The sequence below is a fragment of the Pseudophryne corroboree genome, chromosome 1, assembly GCF_028390025.1.
Source record: "Pseudophryne corroboree isolate aPseCor3 chromosome 1, aPseCor3.hap2, whole genome shotgun sequence".
In the NCBI taxonomy this organism is placed as follows: domain Eukaryota; kingdom Metazoa; phylum Chordata; class Amphibia; order Anura; family Myobatrachidae; genus Pseudophryne; species Pseudophryne corroboree.
In genome coordinates, this window is record NC_086444.1 from 309,317,702 (window position 1) to 309,333,228 (window position 15,527).

General features: G+C 41.2%; 1 protein-coding gene across 3 annotated transcripts in view; it reads right to left on the reverse strand.

The window, feature by feature from the left end:
* Positions 1-335: 335 nt before the first annotated feature.
* SETD1B (SET domain containing 1B, histone lysine methyltransferase) overlaps positions 336-15,527 on the reverse strand; it is a 107,392-nt gene continuing 92,200 nt past the window's right edge. For all 3 annotated transcript variants that reach the window (XM_063964479.1, XM_063964478.1, XM_063964477.1), the window contains exons 15-18: positions 10,046-10,177; positions 9,507-9,626; positions 9,278-9,415; positions 336-6,109 (exon numbers count right to left, since the gene is read on the reverse strand). In XM_063964479.1, the coding sequence (XP_063820549.1) occupies positions 5,936-6,109; positions 9,278-9,415; positions 9,507-9,626; positions 10,046-10,177 (564 nt within the window). In that variant the 3' untranslated portion in view covers positions 336-5,935. The remainder of the gene's footprint in view (positions 6,110-9,277; positions 9,416-9,506; positions 9,627-10,045; positions 10,178-15,527) is intronic.

Here is a 15,527-nt window from a genome sequence, read left to right on the forward strand (position 1 = left end):
AATATGTCCCTTAGTCCTTTATTATTCCCACAAGAAAAGCTGGCCTGTGTATTATTACTTCAGTAATCCAACAAGCTTACTTTCGAGTGGCAAACATGTTCCTGAAAATGTGAGGGCAATTTCTAGCAAATCTAAATATATCTATAGAAATGTATATATATTTTTTTTTAAAAGGTACCAAACTCCTGGCCCTAAGGATATAGTTATAACAATGGTAAGTTTTAAACAAACTCATTATTTCTATGTAAACAATAAAAAGAAACACTAGAAAGAATACACGAGGATACTTTAGTTTTCTGTAAGAAAAGTGAGTATATTTATGGTTTGTTTTATAAAAGTTACTATAATACAATGGTACAGAGTATTGAATTCACAAAAATATGAACAAATATATACAGGCAAGACACACCCACAAAAAAAACACTTTCTTCAAAAACAAAAAGTACATATTCAAGGCAGTTTTTATATGCACAAAAAAAATCCCTAAATGTATAAGTCTTTTAAAAAATAATTATATAGGACCCGCAAAATCTCTTTAACAGAGATTCCAAAACAAAATCTAATGGAGCTAATGAAAAAATAAGTTCTTTTATTGCAAAACCTGTAACTTGGCTTCTGTTTGATTTTTGTTTTTTATTTTTTGTTTTATTAGACTTCTGTGAATTAAAAATATCCTTATATACAAAATAATCCCATGAAAGGTTCAGCAGTGTGCCATTAGATTTATGTTTCTAAACAACTCCTTTAAAATGTTCCTTATAGTGTTTTATTTGAACAAATACTACAATGGCAATATTTATTTGACAAATGAAACAAAAATATATATGCAAGTATTGAAAATCCTGCTATTTGCCACAACTGCTGGAAATGATTTGCAAATAGTTTGCATGTGCTCCTTGCAGTTAAGGTGTTAAACCTACCCACACTCTATAGATCTAACAATGAGGCCAATTTGGTAATTGCTTTTGCAGTGAGAAGCAATGTTTTTTGCAATGTTCCTGGCAGCAAAAGGGTTAAATATGTTCTATGGTTATTACTTCACTGATGTAATATCACCATTTCTAATAAATACTAAATGTTTGTATTGCAGGGGAGGCTCCGATTTCTTCTGTTCAATTTGTTAATGCTTTTAAATTACATCTAGCTTGACAAAAACATTTATACAGAATGTACATGTTATATAAAGCTTGACACAAGCTATTATTTGCTACTTTTTCACTCAAATATACAATGCCTTATCGCTTCAGATTTCTTTTCAATATGGTAGAAAGTGGCCTCTAAGTTCAGAAGGATGGGGGTACATCCCAATAGTACAAACTTTCCCACTAAACTTTTCAACATATTGAAAATAAATCATTATGTCTTGAGCTGTAATTTAAAAAGAAAATTCAAAATATTCACTATTTACACACTTTTCATAAACAAAAAAATCAGCAGAAATAAACCAACTTCAACTTGTTTCTACAAGAAACAAATGTTTAGATATTTTAAGTGAGACTTTGTACAGAAGATGCAGTTTCTAGGTAGACTGAAAACCTTTTCTTCATTTATAGATATATATACAGACACACATTTATATTATAGTATTCCTTTTTTTACACAAATGCACTTAAACAATCCCTGGCAGATATTCACAAACTGTTTCAGATGAGATTTTGCAAGTTGATATTTTTTTTTTTGGTCTAAAAACATTTTGCTATTTAGCAGATTAGTAAGAACTCTAAAATGTATACGTGTAAGTGTGTGTGTGTGTGTATATATATATATATATATATATACACACACACACATATATATATATATACACATACACACACACACACACACACACACAAGGAAAAAAACAAATACAAAAAAAGGTAATACAGGGAAGAGTTCTAGATGTTGGTTTTAGTGCATTTGTATAAAAAGATAGGGAGGGGCTGCTAGCTTATGTACACTTGAGACAAACAACAGTTCTTAATTTACAATTTATTATGGTACAAATTGAGCATTCACATTTACCTTTCAAAGCTGAAGGTTTAAAATAAAATGTACTGTATTAAAGTGAAGATAAGACCACCTTTGTCCTCCCCTCCTTAGCATCTGAAAGTGTATCTTTACCTTTCTTACAGCTCTAAATTACAAGGAATTTATGCCATACGAGACAAATCTATCTTGTATGAAGTCATTTTCTTGTACTCTAGAACCTGAATTGAGGGCAAATAAAGCTACTAATGTAGTCTTATATTTGGTTGAATACAGCATATTTAGATATCTCACCTAATAACAAAAATAAAGTAAAAATAAAATAAAAATGATACTATAGCTGTCCGCCCTATGCATGTGCACTGGGTGCTATTAGAGGTGTCAAACTTTTAAGGACATTTTCAATCACATTCCATTATAATACACTTCAAAACACAATGGATTAATAATCAATAGACGTCTGTATGAACTCAGATTTTTCTCGCCTGCTGTATAAGTGCAGAAGCAAAGACTTGTGGGTCTTGTTTCAGTATTCGCAGCTTAGGGGAGTGCTAGTGACAGGTTAGAATGCAAGGTGCCACAGGCCAGACAGCTACACAACAAAGTAACAAGCCACGAGCAGATCAATATTCTGGATGACTATTTTCTTCAGTATGGAAGGACACTGGGATTTTGAGTGCTTTTTGTTACCCTGAATTCCTGCATATATTTTGCTTTACAAATACTGACAAATGCTGTACTGTGGTGTTCACGCAAGCTTTACTGTGCAGCCATTGTGTAACTGCAAAGCTTTGGAAGACATGAATCCCAGCAGTACATGTGACAGATTATGTTAACGCAGATAGTGCTCAGAGCACAGTTCAGCTCTTGATGCTGTTAGTTTGCGTCTTCAGTGGAACCACAATGGTGACAATTATATAATTCAATTATAATACCAAACAGCAATACATTGACCGAAGACAGCACTCACCCTTTCTCCAGCACTGATGTTTACTTGAAATATTGATACAAGCGTGCATTTTAATGATGTCTTTTTTTCTCTCAGTGTACACTGTCTGAAATGGCTAGTATACCAGGTAGGAGATCTACTGATCTTGAAAGAATTTGAAATGAAAAAGCTAAAGCAAGGGGGAATGGGGGGAGCGACTTAAAAGAACAGGAAGCACCGTGACACGCAACAGTCATAGAATGCTCCAGTTGTTTCTCTAGAAAAACACAGGATCCTGAACTTATTAATCATCCTTTAGTGTAACATCACATTGAGTGGGGAATGCCATTTCCCTGTCACACTGCTAACCATGTGCCACAGAGCTAAACCAAAAAATAAAAAAGCATGAATGCACCTGTCACACATCTCAATAGAAGGGTCTCTGAAGGCTGATGCACAGAGTAACTGTACCATGGATACTGACAGCCAACACTTGCAGAGGCCAAAGCTCCAGATCAGAATAAAGAATGTACCATGATGCGTTGCCATAAAATATTAACGTAAAAAATATATGTTCCTCAACTAACTAAACCATTAGCGCCACTTCTGGTGGTAATCAGTAGACTGCATAATTAGTGTATAGAGAGAGACCCATTAGGAGGCATAGGCAGGCCAGTAACACTAACAATCATTCTAGATCACTCAATGAGTGACTGCTTCTTGCTCACATAATGACCAAAGCATTGGTAATAAAAGTTACAAGACCGGGAAAATGCAGTACAGAATCTATAGCTAAACTTTCTGTTTGTGATGGATATCTTTGATTCAAATAGATCTTTCCATACCCAAATATTTCCTTAGCTCATACCGAAACACAAGAAATACACAGATCATGATCAGCTGCTGATGTTACGAGATTGGGTGATTCATACTTTAAAGAACAACATGTTTTACAGACTGCAACTAACGTTTCTACAAGAGACAACAAATTACCATGATTGGAATGAAAACATTTTGACCAACAATCTGACTCCGAACGACAAGTGAGGCGCTGTCTATGCACAACCACAGCAGGAATAAACTTGTCCTCAAAGACCGTGATCATGGAAGTACTGTGCAATGTGACTGGCTTGCAGATGTAAGTAGTAAGCAATGAACTATGTTTGTTGCTCTGCTTTTCTTCACAACAGCATCATTAACACATGCAGACTGGAAGATGGTCCTCCTCAAAACGACTGAAAGTAAGAGCATCGTAGCTGATTAATAACAGAATGTATTTTCCTCTAATGAAACTTATAGCTGTATATTTACTAAAGTGAGGGTTTATAGAAGTGGAGATGTTGCCTGTAGCATCCAATCAGATTCTACTTATCATTTATTTAGCATCTTCTCAAGGAGTAGCTAGAATCTGATTGGTTGCTATGGTCAACAACTCCACTTCTATAACCCCGCACTTTGGTAAATATACCCCCTGGAGTAGACTTAAGCCTTGCAATGTTGCACATATTTCAGTTGTCCAGTGCAAAAAAGACTCGTAATGCCTCTTATAACGTTATGTACCTAAATCGCATTTTACCTTTTGGCAATAACTAATAGGATATTCAACCAAAATGATATATTTTTTTACATTTTGAACCAACTTTTAACTGTATTCAGCTGTCCACTAAAATGCCGCCTCCCAATATGGTCTACGTCAAATGCTTGTGATGTTTAGCTAAAATGATGGGTTACAGTGCACCTAACCTCTACAAGGACGACAGATTTGTGATAATGCAGCCTAAGGACAGAAGCCCTGCATTCCATATTATGAAGCTCAAAGTGATGCAGCTGCATTGTGCCATAAATTGCCATTCTGAATTGTGTGCAGATGATTGATTAGCTTGGCATACCAAATTTGTATTTTAACTGCAGTTGTTTACTTAGCAGGCTACTGTTAATTAAAGTAGTTTTAAAAAATGGTATCACTAGGACTAGGACTCAAAATGGTATCACTGGGACTTTCAATAATGTTGCAGTCAAATTCAAAACACGGCGTTAAAGGATTTCATAAGTGACATTTTTGACAGTGTATCATAATATATTCTGTTTCATCCAAATAGCATTAAACAAGGTCTGCTTTTGTACTAAATCCAAGCTGTGCCTCTGATGGCATAATGATAAATTATTACGCTGTGTCCGAGCCTTTGGTGAAAGTGTATGTTGAAGCATGAAAATACATATCTGGGCTCCACAATGGGCTTCCACTAAAATCTGATTAGGATAGCTTTCCTCAACATACGTTCTGGTCAGCACTCAAATGACTGTGTATATGTAACTAAACTCAGGCAGAGCCATTCCACAGTTATCCCAATGAGGGAATAACTACGGACTACTATGACAGCGGGTAGGTGCAGATGGGAGCTTGGGAACTTCAAAACATCACAAAGGGATCGGATGCTGGTTAGATTTAGCTGAAAACAGGAGGAATAGACCAAGCAAACACCTTTACAGCAAACAGAAGCAATTCATACCAAGCAAAAGCTCTCTACAAAGACCATCAATATATAAAATAGGGAGTCCCTTTTGAAAGCCAAGGGGTAACTACTACTTCCAATGGATACCATTACAGCATTTCCTCTTCATATCTATGATGATCATCTGATGAGGAAACTAGCAGCATTTATGGCATAAAAAGGAGAAGGTACCGGATTACCTCCAACAAGAAATAATGTTGGTGTTACACAGGAGAAAGTTGATTTTTTTTTTTCTTTTCCTTATATAAGTTTTTTGTGCCACTAAGTGGTAATCACCTTTTAAATGTTTAGGTATGGGAGAAAAAAATAAAAATATAAAATAAAAAAAACAAAAAGCACCAGGGTCCTTACAATCAGAAGCAATGTCAATGTACATGTGCTCTTGTTGCTCAGTAGCCCAAGAGAAGTGCCAAACATTATCTTTTTTTTTTTGTTTGTATTTTCCTTTTTTTTTTGGCAAAAGTGCAACTTACACCAATATCTTGCAGTCCACTATGGCTGAAAGGTGCAATGACCAAAGGGGCGTTTAATTCAGCGTCCCTCTGCAGTTCTCCGCTCCACATAGACAAGGGATCTTAACATCCTCAATAGGGAACTTGTAATCGTATGTGATCTCTTCATTCACATTGATGTATTGTTTGGAGTAGATGACAATCTTCTTTTGAGCCTCCACTGTGATGACCTTCGCGTAGCAATTAGGCTGCAAGATGTAAAGTGTGGACAAATCAGCATTTATACTTCATCATGTGGCATAGTATTTGGTTTAAGTATAAAGAATGATTCCCCCAAAATATTTTAACCTTCAGGCCCACCTCCAGTATTATTGTTACCCTCCAACTTAGTGAGATTACTTTCCAATCTGAGCACTAGCAGTCTTGTCTGAGGGGATGGGTTTCTAGAAAGCACTGATGACTGATGACATTCAATATTTCCTATCAATGACCAGCAGCATCAAGATGTGGAATCTGAAAATGTAACTACAAAAGGTGCTGTGACTTTATCAACCAACCAGACATTGGCGGGCCGCGGGTGGGAGGAAAGGAAAGCGCAGGAGGATGGGCGGGCATGAGGGAGCGCGGTGTGACGTCAGCACGTCACACTGCGGCCAGGAACACAGCACAAGGCGGCCAGGAGCGCAGCGCAGACTGGAGGGAGCGCGGTGTTACATCAGCACGTCACATCCCAAGCCTGCCGGTGCTGGACGGGGCTGTGTCTCGGCAGCGCGACCGTCCATTACCCCCAGGAATTTCATTTTTACCCCATTTGGGGTACTTTACCCCTGTTCCCTGACCACTGTCCTAGTTTCTTGTCCAATTGCTTGTTACAGCTTGTAACACTTGTTTAAAATGTATGTTACTATGTTATTACAGGTAGGTATTGTTTTAGCATAGTACGGAGTAATATGAAGACCTTAAGAAAGTTAGAGGGCTACCCATGTAGACCCTGAAGTGTACCAGGTTGCCTATCACTCTTCAAAACCATACTAGAAAAAGGCAGTGACAATGGGTCCGATTCATGGTCGCACGCAGTCTCGACTCGGTTACAAGTAACCAATGGTTTCAGGACTGCACAAGCATCAGGGCCACAGTCCACTTGTGCCCTGATGCTACTGTGACCCCAGTCGCAGTGCCCATGACGCCGCAACATGATTGACATGCTACAGGCGTTTGAGGGAGGAGACGGGAAGCTTTCCTTAAAACTGTGGCGTGGCGTGTCTGTTTTGGGTCTGTGCTGAAGCCAGTGTCTGTGTCTTCAGATATAGATTCAGTGCCTTTGGCAGACAACTTTTGATGGACAGTCTGAGAAACATTAAGGTTTCTAAGAATTTCGATGGTCTGGCTGATGTGCGCGATGGTGATCTAATGCTGCATTTTCGGATGCAGAGTGCAGATCATAGAAGCCGCCAGTTTACACAAAATATGCCTCCGACTGCATTTGTGCGCATATCCTCCTGCGTGCGGAACAATGTTACTGACTGCTACTGGTCACAGCACTTTTATTGCAGTTATCAGCTTTTAGAAACGTAGGCCAATAGGAATAACATGATTTAGTCTATATAATTATGTTATTGGAAAACATGCAAGTAACTCATTCTGTACGCAATTTATAATACCTTACTTCCTTTTCTGGCTGATTAGTCTGTCCTTCATAAACAACCCAGCTGGTATGCCATATAGAAATTAAACACCAACTTAATTAGTAGATGCAAAGCAGATAGGTATAGAGATATACATATGGGCAGTACGGATGGTGTGGGCAGTACGGATGGTGTAATGGTTAGCATTATTGCCTCACAGCGCTGAGGTCCTGTGATCGATTCCCACCATGGCCCTAACTGTGTGGAGTTTGTATATTCTCCCCGTACTTACGTGGGTTTCCTCCGGGAACTCCGGTTTCCTCCCACAATCCAAAAATATACTGGTAGGTTAATTGGCTCCCAACAAAATTAACCCTACTATGAATGTGTGCGCGTGTACATGTGGTAGGGAATATAGACTGCAAGTTCCACTGGGGCAGGGACTGATGTGAATGAGCAAATATTCTCTGGTAAGCGCTGCGGAATATGTGTGCGCTATATAAATAACTGGTAATAAATAATAAAATAATATTGTATTAGGACTCTTTAGAGGCTTAGTCTAAAAATGCCAAATGTAGTAATAGGCAGCTTCCTGTAGTTAATGACACCAATATCTATTTTAGATGTTAGTTTTGACACAGTCAACTATTGTATAAAACAGGTCACTAGGACCATAGCAAGGATTGTTGGGACCGGTATTTTGAGGGGTGTCCTAATGTAAGTGGCATGACCACGCCCCCTTTACAAAAAAAAAAAAAAAAAAACAACACAGGAAAATTTAGTTTGTGGTATTATTGTGCCAGTCAGCCAGGGAAAGATAAAGGGGGAGGTGTTATCAGTTGGATCGCTCCCCCCGCACAGCCAGAGCAGACTGCTGCTGCTTAGTGGCCACACATAGCCCAGCACATGGAAGCACAGGTAGCAGGTAAGGGGGTGGGGCGAGTGGCGGCTTGGTCCCAGGCAATTAGTACCGCCCCCCAACCTTCTCAGCACCACTGTAGGTCACAGCTGAAACTGTAATAGAGACACTGATATTATGAACTACAAGATTCTGTCCATTACTATTTGGCATTACACAGAGCACTGAGGGATACCATATTTTCTTAAGTCTTTAAAAACATCACTAATACATTACCATTTTTAAAGAGTTGTTGGTAAGGTATATCCATGTACCTGTATACTTTGCACCAACTGGGTTCTTTCTGCAGAAAATTCTAGCCTGATCGCATACAAAGGTAGAGGACCATAATTCACATGTAAAATGTTGCCCAATGTGGGATGCAGTCAATTCACCTACAATCAAAATCCCGATGGTCAAAATACCGACAACCATTGACAGACGGTCAAAATCCAGACAAGGTCAAAATACCGACATTTACAATACCGACAAGGTCATAATACTGACATTTAAAATGTCGACAGGGCAAAAAGTCGACATGAGTTTTTCATGATTTTTTTCATTGAAACCGACTTGTTCATACTTTACCATCCCAGTGAACCTGGAGGGGGAATATAATAGTGTGCCGAGCGCAGCGAGGCATCGTGCCCGAAGCATGGTGAGCCATGCGGTACACCTATACGGTGTCCATGTCGACCCCAATGAAAAACTCTTGTCGACTTTTTGACCTGTCAACAGTTTAAATGTCGGTATTTTGACCTTGTCTGTATATTAAATGTCGGTATTTTGACTTTGTCAGGATTTTGATTGTAGGTTTTTCATACGGATCCCCCCAATATACATGCCTTGATTGTGTACCGGACGGTATCATTAGGATGCATAGAGTAACTTACATTACAGCTGTGGTTGATAAACCGTGCAAAATTCCCACACTTTGTAGCATCTATAATGGTGTCATGATCCACTCTGAACATGTAACTGCTTCCAATCCCTTCATCCTCATATCGTTTCTCCCGCATGTCTGCAATAACCTGAAACATAAGATTACATTGCAAGCCTGGTAAAACGCATGTGGATTATTATTTCCCCACTAGAAGTGCGCTTTGTGCAAGCTCATCTTACCTGCCGAATGTTCTGTCCCACATATTCAATGACCATCTCATCCGCTGCAATTGGCTCCATGGCGAATAGGCCCCAGTCGTGAATATGGCTCTTGCAGAAACGTATTTTTTTCTTGCGGAACTGAAAGAAAATGTATGTAAGTAAGTAACACTTTGTGACGACTGAGTGCTTTCCTGTCATTTGTGAGATATACTGTATCATCACTTGTATGAATGTAAAATGTGCTCTCAGAATTTAGCCAAATAAAAAAAAAAAAAACAATTTACAGATAAAAATAAAATTTTACAAATGTATTTCAAAACTAAGCAAATACGTTACTAAGTTGGTTGGTGGTAATACAGGCATCATGGACCATAAGTAAAATAAGGGTGTATACAATAGGAAGGACACCTCATGCAGTGAAATCATTGGGGAAAAAAACACACTAGGATTATGCTTGAATGCTGACAAGGCGGAACCGGTACAGAGAGAAACATCATGCATCCTCGGGAGAAGAATCCAGGATGAGTTGAACAGGTGACATGACAAGAACACCCTACCTTTAGCTGATTAAATTTCAGCAGATCACTATCACAGCTTCCAGTGAAGGAAGAGAGAAGCCTGCGCTGTTCTGATCTTCTCTCCGAGCCCGCTCGGGTGGAGGTATGAGGCTGAGCTGGGATACTCTTCCCCTGGGAAAAGAAACATTTGCCATTTAAATTCTTCATTTTGTTAGATCTCTAAACATGTTCCATGAGATGGGGTGGGGAAGGATACTACATAAATTGCTTTCAAAAGTACATTCCACTAATATGTCTTTAGGCGCTAATGTTATTTTTATATTAATAAAAGGAGAATATTCCACGTTAACTTAATTAATAATCAGCTGCAAAAAGTGATAATATGCCTGTGTACGCATAAAGAAAGGACACCCCCTGTTGCTACAGGAGATAACAATAGAATTAGAGAATTCACTCTGTGCTATTCAGATAATTAACCAGTTAATTATCTGAATAGCGCAGAGTGAATTCTCTAAATAAATTGCTTTCACCCAGCAGCTTGCACTGTCACCTATCAAAAGAAGATGCTGTCTACAAGGAAAAACCGGATACATAAATGGAAGTAACAAAGAGGGCTGGCAATAGGTTCCAAAAAAAAATATTTATATATATATAAATATATATAATATATATATATATATATATATATATTTTCGCAGAGAGTCCTGCACTCGCATCAATACAAAAAATAAGAATTTACTTACCGATAATTCTATTTCTCGTAGTCCGTAGTGGATGCTGGGGACTCCGTCAGGACCATGGGGAATAGCGGGCTCCGCAGGAGACAGGGCACATCTAAAAAAGCTTTTAGGTCACATGGTGTGTACTGGCTCCTCCCCCTATGACCCTCCTCCAAGCCTCAGTTAGGTACTGTGCCCGGACGAGCGTACACAATAAGGAAGGATCTTGAATCCCGGGTAAGACTCATACCAGCCACACCAATCACACCGTACCACTTGTGATCTGAACCCAGTTAACAGTATGATAACAAAACGAAGTAGCCTCTGAAAAAGATGGCTCACAACAAGAATAACCCGATTTTTGTAACAATAACTATGTACAAGCATTGCAGACAAACCGCACTTGGGATGGGCGCCCAGCATCCACTACGGACTACGAGAAATAGAATTATCGGTAAGTAAATTCTTATTTTCTCTAACGTCCTAGTGGATGCTGGGGACTCCGTCAGGACCATGGGGATTATACCAAAGCTCCCAAACGGGCGGGAGAGTGCGGATGACTCTGCAGCACCGAATGAGAGAACTCCAGGTCCTCCTTAGCCAGAGTATCAAATTTGTAAAATTTTACAAACGTGTTCTCCCCTGACCACGTAGCTGCTCGGCAAAGTTGTAATGCCGAGACCCCTTGGGCAGCCGCCCAAGATGCGCCCACTTTCCTAGTGGAGTGGGCCTTTACAGATTTAGGCTGTGGCACGCCTGCCACAGAATGTGCAAGTTGGATTGTGCTACAGATCCAACGTGCAATCGTCTGTTTAGACGCAGGAGCACCCATCTTGTTGGGTGCCATACAATATAAACAGCAAGTCAGACTTTCTGACTCCAGCCGTCCTAAACTATATATATATATATATATATATATATATATATATATATATATATATATATATATATATATATATATATATATATATATATATATATATATATTTTTAGGGTCCTGACAACGTCTAGTAACTTGGAGTCCTCCAAGTCCCTAGAAGCCGCAGGCACCATAATAGGTTGTTTCAGGTGAAAAACCTGACACCCCCTTAGGAAGAAAACTGGAGACGAGTCCCAGTTCTGCCCTGTCCGAATGGAAAATTAAATATGGGCTTTTGCAAGACAAAGCCGCCCATTCTGACAAAGGCCTGGCCGAGGCCAGGACCAACAGCATGGTCACTGTCCATGTGAGATATTGGTCAACAGCATGTTCACTTTCCATGTGATATATTTCAAATCCACAGATTTGAGCGGTTCAAACCAATATGATTTTAAGGAATCCCAACACTATGTTGAGATCCCACGGTGCCACTAGAGGCACAAAAAGGGGTGTATATGCAATACTCCCTTGACAATCTGGACTTCAGGAACTGAAGTCAATTCTTTTCGGAAGAAATTCTACAGGGCCGAAACTTAAAACCTTAAAGAACCCCAATTTTAGGCTCAAAACACTCCTGTTTTCAGGAAGTGTAGAAATCGACCTAGTTGAATTTTCTTCGTGGGGCCTTCCTGGCCTCACCCACGCAACATATTTTCACCACATGTGGTGATGACGTTGTGCGATCACCTCCTTCCTGGCTTTGACCAGGGTAGGTATGACCTCTTATGGAATGCCTTTTTCCTTCAGGATCCGGCATTCAACCGCCATGCCGTCAAACGCAGCCGCGGTAAGTCTTGGAATAGACATGGTACCTGCTGAAGCAAGTCCCTTCTTAGCTCCCCAGGCCCTTAGTCCTCTGTGAGCATCTCTTGAAGTTCCGGGTACCAAGTCCCTCTTGGCCAATCCGGAGTCACGAGTATAGTTCATACTCCTCTATGTCTTATAATTCTCAATACCTTGGTTATGAGAAGCAGAGGAGGGAACACATACACCGACTGTTACACCCACGGTGTTACCAGGACATCCACAGCTATCGCCTGAAGGTCTCATGACCTGGCGCAATACCTGTCCCGTTTTTTGTTCGGGCGGGACGCCATCATTTTCACCTTTGGTCTTTGCCAATGGCTCACAATCATGCGGAAAAACTTCCCTATGAAGTTCCCACTCTCCCAGGTGGAGGTCATGCCTGCTGAGGAAGTCTGCTTCCCAGTCGTCCACTCCCGGAGAGAACACTGCTGACAGTGCTATCACATGATTTTCCGCCTAGCGAAAAATCCTTGCAGTGTTTTCACTGCCCTCCAGCTTCTTGTGTCGCCCTTTCTGTTTACGTGGGCGACTGCCGTGATGTTATCCCACTGGATCAATACCGGCTGACCTTGAAGCAGAGGTCTTGCTAAGTTTAGAGCCTTATAATTTCACTCTTAGCTCCATCTATGTGGAGAGAATTCTCCAGACTTGATCACACTTTCCTGGAAATTTTTTCCCTGTGTGACTGCTCCCCAGCCTCTCAGGCTGGCCTCCGTGGTTACCAGCATCCAATCCTGAATGCTGAATCTGTGGCCCTCTAGAAGATGAGCACTCTGTAATCACCACAGGAGAGACACCCTTGTCCTTGGATATAGGGTTATCCGCTGATGCATCTGAAGATGCGATCCGGACCATTTGTCCAGCAGATCCCACTGAAGAGTTCTTGCGTGAAATCTGCCGAATGGAATTGCTTCGTAATAAGCCACCATTTTTTACCAGGACTCTTGTGCAATGATGCACTGACACTTTTCCTGGTTTTAGGAGGATCCCGATTAGCTCGGATAACTCCCTGGTTTTCTCCTCTGGGAGAAACACCTTTTTCTGGACTGTGTCCAGAATCATCCCTAGGAACAGTAGACGTGTCCTCGGAAAAGCTACGATTTTGGAATATTTAGAATCCACTCGTGCTGTCGTAGAACTATTAAAGATAGTGCTACTCCGACCTCCAACTGTTCTCTGGACCTTGCCCTTATCAGGAAAGCGTCCAAGTTTCTTTTAAGAAGAATCATCATTTCGGCCATTACCTTGGTAAAGACCCGGGGCGCCGTGGACAATCCAAACGGCAGCGTCTGAACTGATAGTGACAGTTCTGTACCACGAACCTGAAGTACCCTTGGTGAGAAGGGCAAATTTGGACATGTAGGTAAATGTCCCTGATATCCAGTGACACCATCTCGTCCCCTTCTTCCTGGTTCGCTATCACTGCTCTGAGTGACCCCATCTTGATTTGAACGCTTGTATGTAAGTGTTCAAATATTCCAGATCTCACCGAGCCGTTTGGCTTCAGTACCACAATATAGTGTGGAATAATACCCCCTCCCTTGTTGTAGGAGGGGTACTTTGATTATCACCTGCTGGGAATACAGCCTGTGAATTGTTTCCAATACTGCCTCCCTGTCGGAGGTAGACGTTGGTAAAACAGACTTCCGGAACTTGTGAGGAGGAGACGTCTCGAATTTCCAATGTACACCTGGGATACTACATGTAGGATCCAGGAGTCCCCTTGCGAGTGAGCCCACTGCGTGCTGAAACTCTTGAGATGACCCCCTACCGCACCTGAGTCCACTTGTACTGCCCCAGCGTCATGCTGCGGACTTGGCAGAAGCTGTGAAGGGCTTCTGTTCCTGGGAGTGGGCTGCTTGCTGCAGTCTTCTTCCCTTTTCTCTACCCCTGGGCAGATATGACTGGCCTTTGCCCGCCTGCCCGTATGGGGACGAAAGGACTGAGACTGAAAAGACTGTGTCCTTTTCTGCTGAGATGTGACTCGGGGAACAAAAGGTGGATTTTTCAGCTGTCGCCATGGCCACCAGGTCCGATGGACCGCCCCTTTATACGGCAATACTTCCATGTGCCGTCTGGAATCTGCCTCACCTGACCACTGTCGTGTCTTCGTCTGGCAGATATGGACATCACATTTACTCTTGATGCCAGAATGCAAATATCCCTCTGCGCATCACGCATATATAGAAATGCATCCTTAAAATGCTCTATAGACAATAAAATCTTGTCCCTGTCAAGGGTATCAAAATTTTCAGTCAGGAAATCCGACCAAGCCCCCTCAGCGCTGCACATCCAGTCTGAGGCGATTGCTGGTCGTAGTATAACACCAGTATGTGTGTATATACTTCTTAGGCTATTTTTCAGCTTCCTATCAGCTGGCTCCTTGAGGGCGGCCGTATCTGGAGACGGTAACGCCACTTGTTTTTATAAGCGTGTGAGCGCCTTATCCACCCTAAGGTGTGTTTCCCAACTCGCCCTTACTTCTGGCGGGAAAGGGTATACCGCCCATAACTTTCTATCGGAGGAACCCCACGTATCATCACACACTTCATTTACTTTATCTGATTTAGGCAAAACTACAAGTAGTTTATTCACACCCTACAAAATACCCTTATTTGTGGTACTTGTAGTATCAGAAATATGTAACACCTCCTTCATGCCCTTAACATGTAACGTGTGGCCCTAAAGGAAAATACGTTTGTTTCTTCACCGTCGACACTGGAGTCAGTGTCCCTGAGGTAAATGGGCGTTTTTACAAGCCCCTGGCGGTGTCTGAGACGCCTGGACAGGTACTAATTTGTTTTCCGGTCGTCTCATGTCGTCAACCGGCTCGCAGCGTGTTGACATGATCACGTACTTCCACAAGTAAGCCATCCATTCCGGTGTCGACTCCCTAGAGAGTGACATCACCATTACAGGCAATTTGCTCCGCCTCCTCACCAACATTTTCCTCATACATGTCGACACACACGTACCGACATACAGCACACACACAGGGAATGCTCTGATAGAGGACAGGACCCACTAGCCCTTTGGGGAGACAGAGGGAGAGTTTGCCAGCACACACCAAAATGCT